General features: G+C 37.0%; 1 protein-coding gene across 1 annotated transcript; it reads left to right on the forward strand.

Annotated features, from left to right (window-relative positions):
- Positions 1-2,592: 2,592 nt before the first annotated feature.
- On the forward strand, positions 2,593-24,093 carry AFP (alpha fetoprotein). Its single transcript, XM_077751203.1, has 15 exons — positions 2,593-2,677; positions 3,676-3,727; positions 4,652-4,784; positions 6,824-7,035; positions 7,873-8,005; positions 8,928-9,025; positions 11,634-11,763; positions 14,260-14,474; positions 16,090-16,222; positions 17,241-17,338; positions 18,098-18,236; positions 20,745-20,968; positions 22,352-22,484; positions 23,626-23,680; positions 24,021-24,093. The coding sequence occupies exons 1-14, from the start codon at positions 2,593-2,595 to the stop codon at positions 23,668-23,670; spliced, it is 1,830 nt and encodes a 609-aa protein (XP_077607329.1). The 3' UTR covers positions 23,671-23,680; positions 24,021-24,093.

The raw sequence follows: 24,093 nt of genomic DNA on the forward strand, positions 1-24,093 counted from the left end.
CCAGTTTATTAACAGAGGAAAAAATTCAAATAGGACCTGGGCTGATGGTAAGGTTGTTACTCCTGGTTTAGGCTTGTCAACATCCTAATAGATTGGTGGTTGACACAATACACCTCAGCCTGATGTGCACATATTATTTGTAGTTATGTGTCTATTTATAATACTGAAATAGTCACACTTTAGTAAATGCCTACTATTTGCCAGGCATTTTGCATATGACCCCTCAACCTTTTGATGAAATAATGACATTAGATTGTCCAGCCATGAAGAATATATGTATACATGTATACACACACACACACACACACACACACACACACACCAGCATAAAACTTGAAATATGGTTTGTAAAGTTACAAATATCCCAGAGCTTATAGAATCTGAGATTTGCCAAATGCACTGTCTTCCTCCACCTGAAATTCCTGTCTTTGAACAAATACATTCAGCATTCATTCAGTTAATGTTACTAAGGGTTAACTATGAACTTGACATTATGAAGGGCTTTGGGATATTTTGCCCTGCCTAGCCACACCGTTTACAGTTTGTTCGATAAAATGGGTTTAGGTCTTCATAATTAATGCTGTTGTTTTCATATATTTGAGTAAAGAGCCCTCTTCAGGAATAGTAGAAGAGTGGTGATCCATTCATACTCAAACAGGCAGACAAGGTCAACAATGCCTCTCACTATGGAGTGAAGAACGAAGTTTGCTCCTGTTAGTGTGTTCCTCAGGAGCACACTAGTCCTAGGATAGCCACAGGTGGCAGAAAATAAACAAAAATTTTCAAACAAATGGGATATTTACTTGACCAGCAATGAAGAACTTGTTGATTCTATGTTAAATCTCCCAGAAGTTCTAGAAGTTTATGTAAAAAGGCATTGGTAAACTTTTGCCTAAATGTTTGCTCTAGTAATTTCCGTTATAATTCATTTGCTTATTTTTCAAGTTTTTATTTAAATTTCAGGTAGTTAACTTTCAGTGTAATATTAGTTTCAGGTATACGATACAATGACTCATCACTTCCATACATCATTCAGTGCTCGTCACAACACGTGCACTCCTTAATCCCCATCACCTGTTTGACCATTGCCCCACTCACTTCCCCTTTGGTAACCATCAGTTTGTTCCCTATAGTTAAGAGTTTGTTTCTTGGTTTGCCTCTATCTTCTTTTCCCTTTGCTCGCTTGTTTCTTAAATTCCACAGATGAGTGAAATCACATGGTATTTGTCTTTTTCTGACTTATGCTATATAATTTATTTTTAAAAATACACTCAATTAGTTTTTTAGATTTTATTTTTAAATTACACAATCAAACTTTCATTGAACAAGTTTTGAAAGAGAGAGAGAAAGCAAGGAAGAGAAATTTACTTGTAATTCTACCATCCAGAGAAACCCAGTGTTAGAGCTTTGTGATATAATATTCCTGTCTTCTACATTTTTTTTTGAGCAGGGTGGAGGACAGAGGAGTTATAAAAATTGGATAATTTTACACCTGTATTTTACTTTGTGACATACTATGGGCATATTTCCATACCATTAAGTATTCTGCCACAAAATGACTATGATGGCTGAATATTACTCCATTTAATGAATGCACCATATTTATTTATTTCCTACTGTAATTCATTTATTTTTAATCTTAACTTTAGAATAGTGAAAAATCTGTGAAGATTTTAGAAAATAGTGATGCCTAGGTCCCACCTCCAAAGATTCTTTTTTTTTCCACCTCCAAAGATTCTGATTTAATTGGTGTGGGGTGCAGTCAAGGCAATGGAAATTTTATAAGTCCCTCTACTGATTTAACGAGGTGAACCACTCCTAGAATCAGGTGGCATTTGTAAGTACTCCTTAGTTAGTATTAACATAATCATTTTGAGTAGCTGGATGAACAGTGGAACTGATCCACTTCAGTTTGACACACATGCAAAATTATTTTGTAACAAAATTATTATAGGGCTTGGTTCATCAGAGTTTGTGCTCTAAGTTTTCTGTTAAGCCATATGCAGTATACTAAATACTTAAAGTGGACCTTATTGGCATGAAATCAGGAGAAAAGGATTTTTGAGCTAATCTGTATAATAATCAAGCAATAAATGTATTCTTCAATGAAGTTTGACTTGGTCAAATACTGTGTCCGGTGCCTGGCATATGATAGGCATCAATTAATATTTTTTAGAGGAATTGATGCATTTAGTTGAATTTCATACACAGTCTAGAGTCTTTATCTTATTGGCTCCATTAACTTTTCCTAATTTGTGCAATTTAGGAAAAAATATTTCTTTGAATACTCTGTAGATTGAAAAGAATATTTGTTACATTTGCAACATGGGACAAATTTGCACGTTTTCCCCTCTTTTTTCTTCCCAAAAGAGGTCTGTGTCCTTGAACATAAAATGTAAATAATCCCTGTGCTGTTAATTATCGACAAGTTGTCCCATGCGCAACCTAAGGAAATAAAGTAACAGATATACTGATATACTAACAGAAGATTACTAATTAACAGGCATTGCTTGAGAAAGGTATAAAAGAATTACAGCATGATTTTCAATATTCTCCCCCCCATCATTGCCAATAACAAAATAACTAGCAACCATGAAGTGGGTCATATCAATTTTTTTAACTTTCCTACTAAATGTTTCTGAACCCAGAACAATGCACAGAAATGCATATGGAATAGGTAAGATATTTTGTATTTTCTTTTTTGTCTTTTCTCTACATCAAAATTCTTAAATTTGACTTTATTCATTTGTACTGATTTATTTACACTTTCTGTTCCACACGGAAAAAATATTTAATGGTGAATATCTTTAAATGAATGATAAACTTGTAGCTTTACAAGAGGCTTATAAAATCATGGCTGTGCTTAAGATTATCTATGAATGACTTATACATTCCACATTGAATTAATGTTTTGTACATTATTTGTTTAACTGGCATACATGCTAACTTTGAAATATATTTACATTATATTTCTATCTATCTGTCTCTATATATGAGGCTATAATCCTGGTTCCTTCACATGTAAAACCCCCTTTAGACTGGTAAAATAAGTAACATCTTTACCTTTACTTCAGAAAAAGTGGATCATTATTTGACTAAAGAAACAGTGTGACTGGGATATAGTCAAGCAAACTGTGGTGTAATCATGTTCAAAAGGAGGACTGCAATGTACTTTTAAATTTTTTAATATTTATTCATTTTTGAGAGAGAGAGAAAGAGTGTGAGTGGGGGAGGGGCAGAGAGAGAGAGACACAGAACCTGAAGCAGGCTCCAGACTCTGAGCTGTCAGCATAGAGTCCTACGCGGGGCTTGAACCCAAGAATGGTGAGATCATGACCTGAGCCGAAGTCAGACGCTTAACCGACTGAGCCTCTCAAGCGTCCCAGAAATGTATTTTTAATCCTTTGATTTCTAAGTCAATTATAACATCACAGTACTGGGGGAAACCAAACAATTGAATTTTAGTGCTAGCTCTACTATATTCTTGTTATCTTAGCTATTCCTTAGTTTCTTAGCTTTCACAAGTAAAAAATTAAAATGTTTGGATGGATGCTCCCTAATGTCTTTTCAATTGTGCAGTTCTAAGTTAAACATAAACATATAGGTGTAACAACAATCACTTTCCTGGTTGCAGTTGAAAACATCATTTCTCATGGAGTTTCTTTTGCTTTCCAGCTTCTATATTGGACTCTTCCCAATGTTCTGCAGAAATGAATTTAGTTGACCTGTAAGTTTTGTTCATATAAATGCATTTCAAATATGCAAAGCAGAGGCTAGTTTAGTTAGGAAATTAAATGAGGCTGGATAGCCTTATGAGTTTTGAAAAGTACAAAAGCAAATTGAAATTATTTATATTGGATATCAAATTGATATTGAAGAGGTTGAACTGTTGGCCCATGCCTTAGATTAAATTAATCTCTATAGTCCTTGAAATTCCATGGGAAAAACCACATTAGATTTTAGAAACTAGAAGATTAGTATCTGATCAGTGGTAACCACAATATATAAATGCAGGAATTTTTCACATCAATATCAATAGGATGATATTACAATATTTTCTACTGAATACTATGTAAATCCTAGTAGTGAATAATAGGAGGTAAAATATTCTACTTTCTGTTATTTGTAAAGAATATGTTTTTCTTTTGAGTGCTGCCTATTCTACACTCCTGAAGTCTCTAATAAGGAATTTAAAACAGTGTGTTATTGCTACTGCTTGTACCCTGAATCCTGTTAAGACAATTCTTTGGGTCAAGCCATGAACACCATCTTGGATCAGATCTTGATCAGGCTGGGAGTAGATACAGGCAGATGTCTAATGACCAATTCTTTGCTTAAATTTAAGCAAAGATAGATCCCTTCATCTGTAGGTACACTGCAGTGGATGAGTGACCACTAAAGCAGGGGCCACTCTTAAGCAAAATCCACTTTGAGTTCTTTAATAGATATATGTATACTTTGGGGGCAAGGAGCAAGAACATTGACAGCTCTTTCTGGATGACTAGAATCCAACTTCACATAAACTTTTTAGCAAAAGTCATCTCCTGAACAAGTCACAGAATAGAAAACAAAAACAAATGAAAACTACAACTTGAGAAAAAGCAGCTTGACATGTCTATTCCTTAAGCATTTATATGTATTTTTGTTCCAGAGCTACCATATTTTTTGCTCAGTTTGTTCAAGAAGCCACTTACAAAGAAGTAAGCAAAATGGTGAAAGATATACTGACTGTAATTGAGAAATCCACTGGGAGTGAGCAGCCTGTAGGGTGTTTAGAAAATCAGGTGAGTGAATGATAATAATAATAATAATATCCCACTGTAGTATTTGACCAAAGTGTAGCAGGCAAAAAAGCAAATATAGGGATGCCATGAGAAACATATTTAAATATTTGGAGACCTGTTGTATGAAAGAAGAATTGGATTAATTCTGAATCGCTGAAGAGAAAGCAGTGGATGCCTGTTGTAAAGAGACAATATAAGCATGGTGACTAAGAGCTAAGGTTCTGAAAATCGAGTATCTGGGTGACCATGAGCATGGTACTTAACTTCTTTGAGATTTAGTTTCTTTATCTATAAAACAAGGAATAATAATAGCTTTCATTCCAGGGTTGTCATAAAGACTGATATAGTAATAGCAAAAGAAGTTACTTTTATTAATCACACAATGTGACAGGCACTATTCTAGAGAGTGTTACATACTCATTGATAATAAAAATATTTTCTGACATAGAGGATAGCACTGATGAATCAGATGGATGTCCAAGTGAGCCAAGAGCCCCTTGCAGGGCTTACAAATATTAATTTATTAAATACTTAACAATGCTTAACAATACTTAACAATAATCCTATCAAGTAAGTGCTATTCCTTCTGTTGAGGAAGCTGAGGCACAGAAAGTTTAAGTAACTTTTTTGAGGGAGTCCAGAACAAGGATTTAAACTAGACCATCAGGCTTTAAAATTAACACCTTTAGGGGTGACTGGGTGGCTCAGTTGGTTAAGCGTCCCACTTCAGCTCAGGTCATGATTTCACTGTTTGTAGGTTTGAGCCCTGCGTCAGGCTCTGTGCTGACAGCTCAGAGCCTGGACTTCTTCAGATTCTGTGTCTCCCTCTCTCTCTCTGACCCTCCGTTGCCACACTGTCTCTCTCTCTCAGAAATAAATAAAAACATTAAAAAAATTTTTTTAAATAAAAGTAACACCGTTAGTGGTTTCATTACATGATATATGCTCTACACTGTAGTGAAAAGTGAGGCCCATACTGAAGGTTGCCAGATTTAGCAAACAATAACAAAATATGAAACTCATTTATAATTGAATTTCAGTTAAACAAACAATGAATAGTTTTAAAAATATACATTAATGAAGAAGATCAATAAATAATAGTTATTATTGCTTATTTTATTTCAACAGAAAAAATCCCTAGAAACTTTGTAATGATTAGAGCTACCCAATTATGGGACAAAATGCCCAAAGAATCTTCTTTCATGGTGGGATTGATGAATGGCTAAAAGTCAATATATTTGGAATATTTTATATATGCCCTTTTAAAGATATAAAATACTTTGCAACTCTGAAATTGATGCTTTCATAAAGCTCTCTGTTTTCCATCTCTGTTTTTGGCTTGTCCTGCTGATCTAAGTACATGTAAACATTAAGCAAAATACATTCCATGTTGCAACTTTACATCCAATGAGAGGTTCACAGTAATGTTACAGATTGGTGATTTATCATTGTAAATTTAAAGGCATGACTTTTATGTGGATTGACAATTGAAAGCCTTGCATAAAAGTTCTAGGATTCTCTAAATATTAGCAGTTATGGAAGCTAAATAAAATTTCCTGAGATGAATGACACATAATATATTTCTCAGAGGCATTCTTAGGACGATTGGGGTCATAATCTGGTGTTGGTAAAATTAAAACCAAAAAAAAAATGGTTTATATATTTTTTGAAAAGCTCATAGATATCATGGAGCCAAACTGCTGATAAAATAAGAGGGAAAAATAAAACAGTTCAAGTAGTTTTTTTCTGGGGGTGGGGGAAAATAAAATATTGCATGGTCTTTTCCCTTTTAAGATAAAGTAATTTTGACAATTAGTCATGCGCATTTCTCAAGGTTGGACACTAATATTCCATTTTGCAAAGGGCATGAGAGAAAGCTCTCATCTGGCTGAAACTAAACACAGTATATTGGAATTTGTATTGGGAATCGTTTTTTAATCTGTAATTCTGATTTTGGGTATTAGAAAACTTCTCATGTGTTTCACAGAATTTCAAAGTATGGTGAGTTGTCTTTCATCAAAAACCAATCTTTCCTGTAGCTATTTGCCTTTCTGGATGAAATTTGCCATGAGAAGGAAATTTCTGACAAGTATGGACTCTCAGATTGTTGTAACCAAAGTGAAGAGGAAAGGCATAACTGTTTACTGGCCCACAAAAAGGCTACTCCATCATCCATCCCACCCTTCCAAGTTCCAGAACCTGTCACTAGTTGTAAAGCATATGAAGAAAACAGGGACATGTTCCTGAACAGGTAAGGATCCAATTTAAAGGTGGATTACAACCCTAGGAAAGTAGTACCAAGTGAAATCTAGTATTTCTTCATTTACAAAGGTACTCTAAAAGGCGGAGAAGTGGCAAAAAATTTTTTCCCTTGCTGAGGTCCTACACTAGGAAATCAGATGGATCATTTGAAGTGCAACTTTGTGTCCATAACCTGCTACGTAGATGCAGTACAGACTACACACCAGACCCACCCTCTGTTCCTTTAGTCTCCTGAGATACACCTTGTTTTATTTTTTTCCTTCTAATCTCTCCATTTTAGCTTGCCCAGGAATATTTTAGTGCCACACAAAGTGATCCCTTCTGGAGCCAAATACTTTTGTGTTCACTGAACTGCCTAGAAATTTTTTAAAAAATTAGAGATTCAGGGACGTTTAAGATACATAAACATGGCTAGCAGCTATTTAACACCTAGGATGTTGTAGGAACATGTGTGCTTGGCACATTGTGATCAGATTAATGCTCACTACATGTCTTTGAAGTCTCCTGTCCTTTTTCACTTCCTTCTTCTTCACATTTGGCAGACTAGGAAATTGAAGTTTAGAAGGTTGAGATAATTGGCTGAGGGCACAGTGCTAGTACACTCTGAAGCAGGGATTTGAACTCAGGGTCTCTGTTAGGGAATCCTAACCCTCAATCACTTTTGCCTTGCTTGCTGCTGTCTTGCATGTCTAAACCGGAGAAATAGCCTGCCCTTAGACCATCTCTGCCATGGAGACTGTCAAGGTGGATGATTCTGGAGTCCAGTTCTAGTGATAGTTCTAGCTTTATATCTTTGTAAATCTTACAGTGCCTTTTCATTTCATAGGTACATCTATGAGATAGCAAGAAGGCACCCCTTTCTGTATGCACCCACAATTCTTTCTTTGGCTACCCACTATGGCAAAATAATTCCACCTTGCTGCAAAGCTGAGAATGCAGATGAATGCTTCCAAACAAAGGTATTATATTTGTATAGATATCTGAACGCATCCTTTAATCTGGCTGTGGCTCATTACAAACAAACAAAATTAAAAATGGAAATATGGTTTGTATGCAGAGTACCATTTTCAGAAAAGAGCATATGTTAGCAGTCTGATATTCTTTGGGATGAAACAGCTGGATTTGCTGTTTTGTATTCATTCCTTTGGCCAACAAGTATTATATGATTAAGGATATGAGTCTGGAGGTAGGATAATGGAAAACAGAGATACGGGTCATAACATAAATGAAAGAGAGAGGAATAGGAGGTAGAAGAATAGAAGGAGGAGGGGGAGAAGAGGAGGCACAGAAAGAGACAGGAAAGAGAAAGAAAACTGCTTTACTTTCATTATTTCTCTGGATGCTTAGAACAAATTTGAGGTGTAAACATCATTACCATCTAATGAAAAGAAATGTACCTTTAGAGACGTGAGCAGCTTTCTTCGATCTGGAGAATGAGAATAAAATTCACAATTAATCACTCCCCACAACAAAAGTCATACAACAAAAATTTCCTAAGAGCTGTGATTATTCCCAGAACATCAGGCTGTGATGCGATCTTATTTACTTATTTATTTATTTTTGTGACAGAGCAGACGTTGAAGAAATCATCAGGTTTCAATTAGCTTAAAAGTACAGTTGTGCACTCAGTATCCCAAGTATGAAAGTTAATAATGTTCTTGTTTTAAGGAGTTTTTAATAAACCTGTCTGGCATAGATGTATATAAACCAATCTAATGGAAAGAGTGAATAAATGAAGTTCTGTAAAAATGTATCATGTGTATAATTTTTGTAATGTTTCTTATGGTCTCATGCTTTACCTGAAGCTGTTGATTTTTTAATTATGAGCACCTGCAAAGGAAAATACATCCTTTCTTGACAACTTGTTTTTTGTGTATCTAGACAGCACTGATTACAAAAGAATTAAGGGAAAGCAGTTTGTTAAATCAACATATATGTGCAGTAATGAGAAATTTTGGACCCCGAACCTTCCGAGCCATGTAAGTTTATGCTTTATATCTAGGGGAGAGAGTGAGGTGTGCAAAACCACCATTTTGCAGTTTGAACTCATTTTTCTTATTGTCACTGTTGTTGAGACTGAAGTTTCCTTTGATGAGAGCTGATGGGATTAGAATCCTGAAATCCTGGGATTGGAAGGAGGTTAACCCATAACCTGCTGCTAAATACTTTGTAAAGTGCACTTAATTTCCCTTTGTCTCATAGTCTGTCCTTGCTGTTAGGATACTGAGGAATACAGTTCAACCTCTTCACTTTACTTTCACCCAGAGAGATTAAAGCGATTTACTCAGGACCCCACTGCAAGTCCTCAGAGCCCAGTTTTTCTAGGTTCTGATCATGACATATTTTCCTTATTCTTATTTGTCTATTAGGCCAGTGATCTAGAATTGTCTGTATACTGACAGTTGAGACTTTAACATCAGATGTACGAATCAGAATTACGAAGGGTTAAGTCTGCACTACGGGGCATGGCTGCTACCAGTCACATGCAGCCCCTGATTGTTTGAAATTTGGCTGATGTGAATGAGGAAGTGTGCTTCAAGTGTAAAATATACAACAGAGTTTACAGACTTCGTATGAAAAAGAGAATGTGTAATATCTTCTTAATAGGTTTTTATGTTAACTGCATATTGAAATAATTTTTTAAAGGAATTTTTAAATTTGCATATAGTTGACATACAATGTCACACCAGTTTCAGGTGCACAACTGAGTGATTCAACTTCGCTATACGTTGTGCTGTGCTCACCTATAGAGATGTAGTTACCACCTGTCACCACACAATGCTGTTACAGTGTCATTGACTACACTCTCTCTGTTGTGCCTTATTCATTCCATAACTGGAAACCTGTATTTCCCTCTCCCCTTCACCCATTTTGCTCAACCTCCACCCCCCTTTCCTCTGGCAACCATCGGTTTGTTCCCCGTTTTATAGGTCTGATTCTACTTTTCTGTTTGTTGATTCATTTGTTTTCTTTTTTAGATTCCACATATGAATGAAATCCTATGTTGAAATGGTATTATTTTTGATATATTGGGTTAAAAACATATTATTAAAGTGAATTTAACTTTTTCCTTTTTACCTTTTAATATGACTACTAGAAAATTTTAAACTACATAACTGGTTTAAAGTGCTCTTCAACCTTTACAGTGAAGCATTTCTAGTGTAGGAAAATATCTGAGATGCTAATTGACGAGCATTAAATACATACATTCAAGGTTCATTTATCTATGTGCTTGTTACATGATACATTTAAAAATACTGTACACAGTGGAGACCTAGGTTCAGGTTTTTAGTCATGGAATTAGTTCTGAAATGTTTTCTTTTCTTTTCTATAAAATTTTTTAAATGTTTTATTTATTTCTGAGAGAGAGAGCGAGCGAGCAGGGGAGGGTCAGAGAGAGAGGGAGACACAGAATCCAAAGCAGGCTCCAGGCTCTGAGCTAGCTGTCAGCACAGAGCCCGACGCGGGGCTCGAACCCACAAACCGAGAGATCATGACCCGAGCTCAAGTCAGAGGCTTAACCGACTGAGCCACCCAGGTGCCCCAAAAATGTTTTCTTAGAATAGGTCAGATTTGCTTTAACTACCTTACAACTCCAGCTATTAGAAACTTAGATTGATTCATGAATTGCTTGAATTTTTCTTACTAATAAAATATAGATTATTTTTGTAATGGTTGCATTTATTATTTGCTACCCATAAGTGATTAAACTTAAATGTGACAAATTTATAAAGAAAATATATCCTTATCAGAAGCAGCAGTAACACTGGTTGCTCTAGGGAGTCGTGGTTTCATCTAGACATCTCTTAACACATAAGGAAATGTGTAGAAGGAACAAGCATTTTTACTTCTTATTTCCCTTCTGGGCCATACTTCATGTCTTGGTAGGCTGACATGTCTGAATGTTTAGTCTGTTCTACTTTCTTGTCTCATTTCATTGATTTGTACATATATGCCCCTTCCTGTTTTCTCAGAGTACTGTTCTCCTCCCAAGTAAAAAAGTGATTACTATTCCCATGGAATTTTCCATTTCTTAATTGTCCTTTTAACTCTTTCCCACCCACTCACTATGGTGATTACAAACACTGAGCACCATGGATGAGCAGCAAAAAGATAGCTTTCATTCCAATTCACAGGAAAGGTTGTAAAGACAGATAAATCATGTCCAAAGTATTTGTGGGGACAGGTCAATTTACAGAGCCATTGCGAAAGATTGGTTGGAATTAACAAGACTTATAATGCTTTCCCTTTTCTTTTTCATTTTTTAATGTTTATTTATTCTGAGAGAGAAAGAGTGCAAGCAGGGGAGGGACAGAGAGAGAGGGAGACATGGAATCCCAAGCAGGCCCTTTGCAAAGAGCACATGACATGGGGCTCGATCTCATGAACTGTAAGATCATGACCTGAGCCTAAATCAAGAGTTGGACACTCAACCACACAGGCGCCACCCCCTCCTTTTCTTTTTTAAACAGCAAGAGAATTTCAATTCTTTCTTTCCAGAAATGCAAATATATTAATATTCTCTATGTATTATTTAATTTTGGTAGATAATCAGGATTGATTTCTAACTCCTTTCGCTTGCTTTAGAACTGTTACCAAATTGAGTCAAAAGTTTTCCAAAGCGAATTTTACCGAAATTCAGAAACTGGTCCTGGATGTGGCCCACATACATGAGGAATGTTGCAGAGGGAACGTGCTGGAGTGTCTGCAGGATGGGGTAAAGAGTCTTGCTTCCTAAACAAGAGATAAGACTGCTTCCTTTTCTTTCTTTGGCTCTCATTCTGGGAGAAGGCTGCCTGAGTTGGTCACAGGGGAAGGTAGCTACCTGGCTAAGTCAAGTCATAGAGTTCTTGGTAGTAAAAGTGAAACCATCTTTTGTTGACTCTGCCTTTCATTTAAGACTCCTCTCATGACACAAGTGCCCATTCTTTCTTTTGAAAATGGAAGTTCCTCAAAAAGTTAACAATAGAACTCCCCTAAGACCCAGCAATAGCACTGCTAGGAATTTACCCAAGGGATATGCTGAGGCATAGGAGCACATGTACCCCAATGTTCATAGCAGCACTCTCAACAATAACCAAAACATGGAAAGAGCCTAAGTGTCCATCAACAGACGAATGGATCAAGAAGATGTGGTTTATCTATACGATGGAATACTACATGGCAATGAGAAACAATGAAATCTGGCCATGTGTAGCAACATGGATGGACCTTGAGGGTGTTATACTGAGCGAAATAAGTCAGGCAGAGAAAGACAAATACCATATGTTAGCACGTATAGGAGGATTAGGAGGAACTTAATGGAGGGCCATGGGAGAGAAGAAGGGGAGAAATAGTGAGGGAGAGGGAGAGAGGCAAACCATGAGAGACTCTTGAACACTGAGAACAAACTAAGGACTGATGTGTGTGTGTGGGAGGGGGAGGGGGGATGATGGGCATGGAGGAGGGCACTTGTTGGGATGAACACTGGGTGTTATATGGAAACCAACTTGACAATAAACTATTTGTAAAAAAAAAAAAAAGAAAGAAAGTGAACATAAATTCCACATAGAATCATGGGGGGCAGGCTCTTTACTTTTAACAGATTTGTTTTCCTATCCACTTATTATTTCATTTGACAAATACATATGGAATACTTTCTGTGTGCTAGATGCTGTGGAGGACACTTGTTTAAGGCAGAAGTTTCACTCAGGGAATTTATAGTCTAATGGGAGAGGTGAGGCAGTAGGGACTGTCTTCTGTTTACCGTTATCTCCACAGGCCACTGCACGATGCCTGGCCCATGGAAGGGACTCTTTTATATCTATTATATGAATACAACAAGATGACACAACAAACAACAAAAACAACACCAGAAACTGTTCCACAAGGTACAAAGTTACAGAGAGAGGTGTGGATAAAGAGCTCTAGGAGAATTAAAAGCCAACACAGAAGCCTTGAATGTGCCATACTTAGTTGCCATTTTAGCAGCATGACATTCGTCTGTTTGGGGCCAAACTTAGACTTCCTGGATACTGCACAAGAGGCCTATTTATCTCCAAATTACTTCTTCTCTGGTTCCTGGTGATACACTTATCTTCTCCAAGAAGACTCCAAATCATTGCTCTTAGATATTCAAAAGGCTTGAAAACCCAGGCTTGAACATGATTTCCAAAAGGTTGGATGTGAGGATAAAATGCTCATATAAGCCAGTCCCATGGCAGTTGGCTGAAAGAGTCCTGGAAGTCAGTCAGAATCTGACGCTGCAAGAGAGGCCTGAGGGTGGCAATCTCTGAGCAAAGGCAGAGATCCTGGTGTGATGAGTTGGGGAAGCTTCCCAAAGACAGATTTCCTATTTCATTTATTTTTCCTTTTAGAAGTTTTTACTTGAATATTAGAAAAATGACTTTGTTTTTCTTTGAAGTTAGTTGTCTTGGTTTTAATTGACAATTATACTGATTTCTATAGGCACTTAAATTATTTTCCCATTTTTGGAGCTCATTACCCCCCTTTTCCTTTAAAGTGGAAACATTAATTTCAATATGGTATGGCAATTGGTTTTAATTGCTGAATGTGGGTTCTAATTGTCCTTACTGAGAATGCATAGAATTTTTAGTTCTGTGACAGGGATATTGAAGTTCTGCTTCATTCTGGCCACTTAGATGTGGTACCGTTTCATTATCTATAGCCTGCCCTCTGGAGGTCATAGTGGGTCACTGCAGATTGGACTGTTGACAGGCGCAGAAAGTTTGCTTTCGATGATTAGGACATCAACAGCAAACATTGTCCAGTAACCCATTTCAATAGTAGTAGAAAGATAAATACCTATATGCATGTCATTTGGTTTGAAGAGTATATTTCTCTCTTGTTTTTAAAATCTTCCTAATACAATAAAATAGATTTTAGCTGACAACTATCAAAAGAAACATTAAACAAAAGGGGTAGGTAGAAAGACATAAGGAAAGGCAAAGTAGGGAGAAAGTACTAAAATGAGAGACAACGTAAAATGTCTTTTTTCTGTTTCCTTTCTTTTTTCCCCTCCTTCTCTCCCTTCCTTCCTTCCTTCCTTCCTTCCTTCCTTCCTTCCTTCCTTCCTTCCTTCCTTCCTTCCTTCTTTCCTCCCTCCCTCCTTCCCTCCCTCCCTTCCTTCCTTCCCTCCTTCCTAGAACTGGCCCTGAGTTCCTGCATTAAAGAATAAACCTTTACAACTAATACTTCATTTTTCCTATTACAGGAAAAAATTATGTCCTACATATGCTCTCAGCAAGATATTCTGTCAAGCAAAATAGCAGAATGCTGCAAATTGCCCATACTTGAACTTGGTCAATGCGTAATTCATGCAGAAAATGATGACAAACCTGAAGGCCTATCTCCAAATCTAAATAGATTTTTAGGAGAGAGAGATTTCAACCAATTTTCTTCAAGGGAAAAAGATCTTTTCATGGCAAGGTAACACACTCTGTAAACGTATGTTAACATGACTAAAGATTAGTACGTAGCTGACAGCTTTGTGTTGCTGAAATGGGGAGTGATGGCTACGGCTTTTGAGCTCAGTTTGTGCAGGTGATGCTAGAATGTTCTGAACCAAAATATATTTATGCAGTAAGTAGAGAATAAGGAAATGAGATCTATCTTATACTGATGTGACTTTCACTATTGCTGTTATTAACTGAAGCTCTATTTTTTTGGTATCAATTCCTCTGGGATCAGAGCATTGTCATCTTTGTGTGGATTCCTCATATGAAGATTACCACGGAGCTTCAAAATAAGATATGGATATTTTATGATAAGAAGGATTCATGGTTATGAATGTGCTTTCTCACTGTGCATGTTTTCAAAACTCTTCCTCAGAGTATAACCCAATAGATAATAGTAGATAGAAGGGCTTTTATTAAAACACTTTATTGCTATTTATTTAATATATGTTTTATTTTGGTAAGAAAATAAAAATGTGTAGAGATACTTGCAGTATAAGTAATTAATTGTTATATAATTCAGAGGACATGTTCTTGTTCTATTTGCCTTTAAAGGAAGCAAGCAGTCAAGTTAATACATTTTCCTTTATTGTACAGTATGTATCTATGGACACTTTTCGAGGAGGGATTTGTGTAGCTCTTAGGATATTATGCTTAATGATCTCCAAGGGTCTTAATAAATTTAAGAGCCTATTTCTAATGTAATAATGAAAATAATGGTCCAATTCCCTCTTTAATATTCCCTAAGGATATCATTCTATACTTGCATTCAGATTGGACATTCACACATCATTTGCACTGCAAAGTAAAATTTATCCACACAAGAACGAAGTCCAGATTGAAGAAACCCACACCAACAATTTATTGGTGGCCGAACTAAATATTACTTATTTCTATGACTTGGAAATACAATTAGTAAATTCAAGAATTATCTTTAAACTTACCCACCCACACACCCAACAATAATTGTTTAGTTAATAGAAGTACTTCTTTGATTAGAAAGGTTCTTTGCAGTAGAAATTTTCTCAGTTGAGAATGATCTTCCTCCAGATATTTGTGTAGCTTCCTTCAGCCAGCTTTCTGTTCCAAAAGAACCGCCCAATGAGACATTTCTTGGCCAATTCTCTAAATTAAGAGTCACTTCCTTCCCCCCAACTCTATTCTATTTTCCTTTGTTTCTATTCACTGATTTATCACCACCTGAATTGATGACCTCGTTTTTGTTTATTCATTCTTGTCTCCCTAAAAAGTATGCTTTTGACAGGTCAGGCATTTTATTTCCTACCTTATTGAACCCTTACTGCTGAAAGAAGTGCTTGCATAGAGCAGGCATTGGAAAAATATTTGTTGAATAAATGACTGTAAAGCTCATAATTAAAAAACCCACGTGGAGAGTGCAAAAGAAAACAAAATAGCACTAAAACAATCGGATGGATTATAATTTGTATTAGTAGTTTTACTGTGCATATAGTTCAAGTCATATTTGATTTTCAGGTTTCTGTATTTGCATTTTAACATTTGCATGCCATATAACATGGGAATAAATTGTCTCTTAATTCCAATAAGATGATATTTTTCACACGTTTCAGATTTACATATGAATATTCCAGAAGACATACTAAACTTGCTGTCTCAGTAATTCTAAGAGTGGCTAAAGGATACCAGGAATTATTGGAGAAGTGTTCCCAGTCTGAAAACCCTCTTGAATGCCAGGATAAAGGGGTAAATTGTGCTTACTTTTTAGGAAGAGTCTGAAAAACTGCATAGATATTATCCATTAAAAGTGCTGTTTCTATGAAAGCATCTAGTTATCTACTAGCAGTTAGCTAGTTATATCTATTAAAGAGTCACCTAGATATTAAGTAGTTATTAACTAGTAGTCAACAACTAGTGGCCTACTTTAGGAATAAAAATGGCAACAAAAAGTTCTTTGACACACAGAATAAAAATAATACTCATTTTTTAATAGTTCCCGAAAAACAAGACTTTGTACAGAAAGAACTGTAATCTTTTATCCAAACATTGAATTCTGTCATCACATAACTTGGTGATTCACAGAGTTTTAAAGTTTATCTCCCCAAAGCCCATTTATTTATTAATGTTTACTTATTTTTTAATGTTTACTTATTTTTAAGAGAGAGAGAGAGAGACAGAGTGTGAGCAGGGGAGTGACAGAGAGAGAGGGAGACACAGACCTTAAAGCAGGCTCCAGGCTCTGAGTGTCAGCACAGAGCCTGATGTGGGGCTCAAACTCGTGAACCATGAGATCATGATCTGAGCTAAAGTCGGACACCTAACCAACTGAGCCACCCAGGCACCTCAGTCCATTTGTTTTAATTTTCACAATTCACACTTTCATTATCTTTAGTATTACAAAAACCCTCTAAAATTGGTTTTTCTTTTTTTTTTAATTTTTTAATGTTTTATTTATTTCTAGGAGAGAGAGAGAGAGACAGCGTGAGCAAGGGAGGGTCAGAGAGAGAGGGAGTCACAGACTGAAACAGGCTCCAGGCTCTGAGCTGGCAGTCAGCACAGAGCCCGACGCGGGGCTCGAACCGACGAACCGCGAGATCATGACCTAAGCGAAAGTCGGACGCTTAACCGACTAAGCCACCCAGGCGCCCCTAAAATTGGTTTTTCTAATATTAGTGTCAGAATACTATATTATCGGTCAATTTTTACATACAAATTATGTGTCCAAGAAGAGAGGAAAATGTATATAATAATGCTGTATTTTCAGGAAGAAGAATTAGAGAAATATATCCAGGAAAGCCAAGCATTGGCAAAGCGAAGCTGTGGCCTCTTCCAGAAACTAGGAGAATATTACTTACAAAACGCGTATGTTTTAAAAAAAAAATTTAATGTTTATTTTGGAGAGAAAGACAGAGTGTGAGTGGGGGAGGAGCAGAGAGTGAGGGAATCACAGAATCCGAAGCAGGTTCCGAAGCAGCTGTCAGCACAGAGCCCGATGTGGGGAGTCGAAATCATGAACCACAAGATCATGATCTGAGCAGAAGTCAGACACTTAACTGACTGAGCCACCCAGGCACCCCAACGTGTATGTTCTTTTAAACAGTATTTTTAGTGATTTCAAAGTATGCAGTGGTGAGGGGAATATAAGCCTAAATTAGTCACCCAGTGCTACTCTAGTATCAACCCCTATTTCAGATTGGAAATCAGTGTAATCTGATCACCCAATTTCCCTTGGGAGAAGGTAGTCATCCCCCTTCTCCTCTTTTAGAGAGCAGGAAGAATGGCTTGTGAAAGTCTGGCTTTGGTGCTGGCTCTGGGTACCACAACAGTCTGTCATAGTTGAAACATCAAAGTTAGTATCAGTAAAGCTTTTGAGGTTGGGAATAGGTGTCAGGCTACCATCCAGAGTTTGTTTTCCCTCTGTGATATGTTGATATAATCGAAGCAAAGGGAGTGGTTGTTAGAGCAAATGCATCTTGAGAGGTGGTGGTCCAAATACCATGTGGATAATACAGATGAGCTGACTTCATGACTTCTGATACCAAGAGGGTGTTTGAGAAGGAGTGAGAGTTAAAAACTCATGAATGGGTTGGCAGGATTTGGTGAAAAAAATGCTTCTTTCAGGTTTCTTGTTGCTTACACAAAGAAAGCCCCTCAGCTGAGCCCACCGGAGCTGATGGCCTTCACCAGGAAAATGGCAACTGCTGCAGCCACTTGTTGCCAACTCAGTGAGGACAAACAATTGGCCTGCGGCGAGGGAGTGGTGAGTGTTTTGCTTAGTCCCATTGTGTTTCTGCCCATTTGACCTGAAATTGTCTCAGAATTCCCATTTAGGGGATATGGTAGAAACCAACGTGGAGATGGCTTTACTAGGCTTGTTTGATTAGTTACAGTTGGAGAGGGCATGAACTCAGCTCTGAACAGTTAGGCATGTGGCCAGGCTTCTGGTCCTTCTAGAATGGCTGGGGGGAGTGCAGGCAGTTTATTCAACGATGTCTAAGCAAGCTTTATGTATGGGAACGATAGAATAATTCAACATGTCATTCAATTCAATGATTTCCTCCTTTTGTTCACGAAATTCTTTAATGTCAAAAAAAAAGAAGACAAAGGAAATCAAGGAGTGATCCTACTGGACTTCAAAGTCACCTGCACTTGAGGTCCCTACCTCTCACCACTCACCTTTCCTAAACCAAGATGGAGACCATCACTTCACCCTAATAATAACAGCAATTCATCAGGATTATGCTGAAGACCTACACTGCACATAAAACTATATAACTATACAACTATATATATACACATATATACATATATATACATATATACATATGCAAAAATACATATATACATATACATGTATATATGTATATATATACATATATAATCTCATTTAATTATTATAGTACTTCCTTTTGAAATGTCCCATTACCATTTTCATTTCATGTCAAAATGAGGATCAAAGAAATTACAGTGGGACCAATGTGTCCCAAGTTGTAAATGGCGGGGCTGATATTTGAATGCATATACACTTCTTCCCAGAGCCCAGGCTCCAACAACCAGCGCCATATCTTCTTCAGAATTTCCTTTCTGGTTGCACATGGCTTTACTGCTGCTGTGCTCTTATCCCACTGCCTCTAGTTCACATATATATCTTAGTTACTCCACTGTGCACCCATAAACATTGAGTTTGGTCTAATGGACACAATGAAAAAAATGCAAATTGAGTTAAAAAATAAAAAGCTTCACTTTTGATAGATGAAAATAAGTCATTTTATTTATTGAAAATTTTTTCAATATTTGTTTATTTTTGAGAGAGAGAGAGACAGAGCATGAGCAGGGGAGGGACAGAGAGAGAGGGAGACACAGAATTGGAAGCAGGCTCCAGGCTCTGAGCTGTCAGCACAGAGCCCGACTCGGGACTCAAACTCACGAACTATGAGATTATGACCTGTGCCAGAGTCAGATGCTCAATTGACTGAGTCACCCAGCTGCTCCTATAAGTTACTTTATTTTTAGTATACTTATAATTTTGCCTTTTGTGGTACAATCTTCTTAGCATATTAGTGACATACTCCTCACCCCTTTAACAAGGTAAAGAGTATGGAACAGGGTAAGTCCTTCTGACTAAGAAAATGACTTTCTAGTTAGTTATGCCAATCATCTTTACTTTCTAATGTTACTAGTGTCATAATAAAGGTTACAGGCTGATTTTTTCATCATTTTTTCCCTTAAAATCACAACCTGTGAACCAAATTGTACACTGATCATTTCCCTTTTCCTCTTTCTGATACCGAGGATTTATTTGCTAGCTAGTCTTCATGTCTTGGAATTTTCCACAAAAGTTAAGAGTGAAAGGAGAATTCTTGTGATTAAGCATCACCTGTATCATTGATTGAATCCCACATGCTGAGAGACTGCAGGGACACGGGATGTAGTAACAGATTGGGAGTATAGGTTTTGGAGGCCTCCTGCCTACATCCTCAGCCACGTTCCCCACTGAAAAGCTAGTTATAGCACTTGGCTTGAGCTTTCTCATCTGACATTTGGGAACAAGAATTGTACCACCCACACAGAATGACTGTCTTAAATGAAGTAATTCTTGTAACTCATTTAGCACTATGCACACAAGACATATTGGCCATTATTACAAGTTATTACTAGGTATTTAAGAAATATCTTAAAGTGTGGAAGGTAGGAGGACTCTACATAAGGAAAACCTTTAAAGACACACACACATGCACACCTACACATGCTGGCCTTATTTCTTAAAATTAGGATTATATACATATATATATGTATGTATACCTGTATGCATGTATGATGAGTGCAGGTATGTATGTATGAAAGGACTATCCTTGTGCAATTTGTACCTTCAGGAAGTGATTCTATGGATCCCAAAAGTAAAATGGAAAGCTCAACTAGATAGATATACATGAAAAATGTAAGCCCTGTATTGATTTCCTAGGTAGGGCAGATAATTTTTTGCCTTTGGAAGTATGTATGTAACTGGAAGTGTATTTCAAATAGCCAAAGGGACTATCTTCGACTTTACCTATGAAATATCTGCCACTAAATGGTGACGTTTATCCCCAAAAATGGGTTAAGAAAGAATCCACAATGTGGCAACATAGGACCCTAGACAGCAGATTTTTTGGTAATATTACTGATAAATTACTGCCTTAAAAACTGCAAGCATTTTCTGGAAGCCTGAATCAACAGAACAGCTCATGCTGAATCTCCTTGCTTTCTTCTTTCCTGTTCTCCTAACCAGGCTGATCTTATTATCGGACAATTATGCATCAGACATGAAGAGACTCCAGTAAACCCTGGTGTTGGCCTGTGCTGCACTTCTTCATACGCCAACAGGAGGCCGTGTTTCAGCAGCTTAGTGGTGGATGAAACATATGTCCCTCCGCCATTCTCTGCTGACAAATTCATCTTCCATAAGGATCTGTGCCGAGCTCAGGGTGTAGCACTGCAAACAATGAAGCAGCAGTAAGAAATGGTTCTTTGCTAACATGGAAAAGACCAACGACACCAAATAGGAGTTGAGATTTCTACCTTACATGCCCAACAATCTTGGGTTCATTAGGAGAACATTATGACCCCAAAGCACTTATAGTGGCTTTTAAAATAGTTCTGTCTCAGTGTCTTCACAGCCTCATGGGAACATAGGCCTGGAAAAATTCACTAGGACAGATAATGTTTTGTTTGTAAAAACAGTCTCCACTGAAACTATTGTTGTGACACATGTTGGAACTGAGGAAAATGGCAATTTACTTTGGGGAATTAGGATATGTCCTTGCAGGAAGTTTAGGTACTTCCATTCCAAAATACTGGGAAAACACCACTGAATCTTTTTTTCACACTGTTTACTTCGTGAAGAGATTAACCATAATATTTGAGTCAACCATGAAGTATGGGTGTTGAGATGGAATGCACATTTCAATTCATTGTGGGAGGCATTCTGTAATGGTGATGGTAATATACGCCCGTGGAACTTATGTTCTCCAAATTCTCATGCATTTTAGTACTCACTTGCTTTTTAAAAAAAAAATTTGTATATTTATGGATTTATTTCTTCATTTTGGGGCAGAGAGAGAGAGAGAGAGAGAGACAGAGAGAGAACCAGCGGGGGAGAGGCAGAGAGAAGGGGAGAGAGAATCCGAATAGCACACAGCCTGACACAGGCCTCGATCTCACCAATGGAGCCATGAGACCATGACGTGAGCCAGAATGAAGAGTGGTTTGCTTAGTCAACCAAACCACCCAAGTGCCCCTACTTGCGTACTTTGTAAATGGTCTTCCTTCATTTTGGGAAACCCATTCTTCCCTTTCTTGCGGTCACAATCTGTGCCATGCTTCAAGATACAGTAAGAATGCTGCCTCCTCTGGCAAGTCCTCCCTAGTCCCTGGTCAACATTGATTCCAACATGAAAGTGCTGCTAAATGGGTAGTGCAGGTGATTGTTGGGACCAACACTCAGGTAAGGGTGTGATAATTATTAATGGCGGGAGCTCAGAACTCTGGGTCTTTGACTATTGATAGGATATACATTAGACTGGAGAACTGGAAAGGATATTCTAGGCAAGTAGGTAAAAGACTGTATCTTACTACATATCAGTATGGTGGCACTATAAAATCGTGTTTCATCAATTACCTGCACATATCCAGACCAGTGGAATATCTACCCATTTCCAGCCTCAGTATTACTGATGAAGGCATTAGACAGAGTACATGTTGTAAGTCTGATGATGGGTTGATGGAGTGAGGGTTTGGGGGGGAGGGTTGCTAGGAGTCTCAGGACTCTCTACTAGGAAGGTTTTAGAAAAATACCTTTACATAACAGATTTCTCTTTCATTTTGCTTAAATTGTAGATTTCTCATTAACCTTGTGAAGCAAAAGCCACAAATAACAGAAGAACAACTTGAGGCCGTCATTGCAGATTTCTCTGGTCTACTGGAAAAGTGCTGCCAAGGCCAAGAGCAAGAAGCCTGCTTTGCAGAAGAAGTATGTGCAGCTCATTTTCACGCTCAAAATACTTGGGATGGAGCTTCCTATAATGAATAATGGAAAGAATGTTCCACTCATCTAAAACTTTAAAATAATGCCAGAGAGATTTAAACCTATTTAGAAATAGATTGAAGGATTTTATGGTATTTAGAAATAGTTGCAGTTTTCTCACTAATATTAGGAAGAAACATAATTTTAGAGTGTGTTAAGAAAATTAGTAAGTTTGATTTTTTTCTTCGTAGAGGAAACTATAAAGTGAATATATAATTAATTGATGATAATTTAGAGAATTTCTGGCCTAGAACAGATCACTTCAGCTAAATGGAGTAAAAGGACTTAAAAGCGAGTTTATTGTGCAAACAAGATATTGGAGGAATATTTCTAAAAAATATTTTTGAACTCATTTAGGAGCATGCCTTTGTATATCAACAGACTAGCAATTAGGAATTATCTTAATCTTATTATTTTAACAATTTTAAACAGATTTGTAGTTGGCTACATTTTATAAGCCTTTAGTTTATGTTACTAAATATATTTGAATACAGCATCATCACAATTTTGAAAGATATTCTAGAATTTAGCCTTTTTGCCAATGTACACTTATCAATATGTGTCTATGCTTTTAGTAGGGAGGGTGGAACACAGATAACCAAACCAGATAAAACAAAACTGATAAAATAGTGTTGATGTAAGCCAATTTTGATACAAAAAGATAAACGTCCCTTGATATGGGAAGACATTCATTTAGATGTAGAGAACATTAACACATAGAGGCTATACTTTCTCTGTAAACCTTCCAATTTCTGTGACTGATTTGTGGAGGAGGAAGGTGAGGGCTGTGGCGAGAGGCTCAGTAACAATTTGGAGACTGGTGTAGGAAGAACAAGCTATCTCTACTATTGGTATGAGTGGAGTGTAGTATCTGACTTCCATTGTCCCAGGTTGCTAGCATCAGAGATGTACTTGAATTTTAAAAAGCAAGTAAGTGTCTGACTCAATCTTGGCTCAGGTTATGATCTCAGGGTTTGTGAGTGTGAGCCCCACATGAGTTCACCCCTAGATAATGGAGAGTTAACTGTATAACTGGCACAGTCATCCATCTCTTCATCTGATGATTCTTATTTGCTTTTAATTTCAGGGTCCAAAACTGATTTCAAAAACTCGTGCTGCTTTGGGAGTTTAAATTACTGCAGGTAACAAAAAAATTGAGAGAAGGATAAATATAATGATTGTTCTCCCTAAATGTTAATCCATAGTGAAATACATCCTATGACTTACCATTAAAATGCCTTTTGTAAAAAAAAATGCAATTCAATACAAAGTTTATTTCAGAAACACTGAAACAAAATTGTGTCCACAATGTTGAATCAGTGATTCAACAAACTCAAAATTCTCTTAGGCTATTTCTAAGGTTCAGAGAATGCTGTCAGAAGAACTTCTTGTCTATTTAGTATTTCCCTGATGCAAAATAATAGAACCAGTCATCTTCTGCACCATTCACTTCATTAGTACTTATTTTTGTTCTTACTACAGGGGGAAGAAGGAGACAAAATAAGTCTTCCTGGTTTGGTGTGCATCTTTTTCTCTAATTCTAACTGAGATAGTG

This window comes from Crocuta crocuta, unplaced genomic scaffold (genome assembly GCF_008692635.1).
Source record: "Crocuta crocuta isolate KB4526 unplaced genomic scaffold, BGI_CrCroc_1.0 scaffold1, whole genome shotgun sequence".
Taxonomy (NCBI): domain Eukaryota; kingdom Metazoa; phylum Chordata; class Mammalia; order Carnivora; family Hyaenidae; genus Crocuta; species Crocuta crocuta.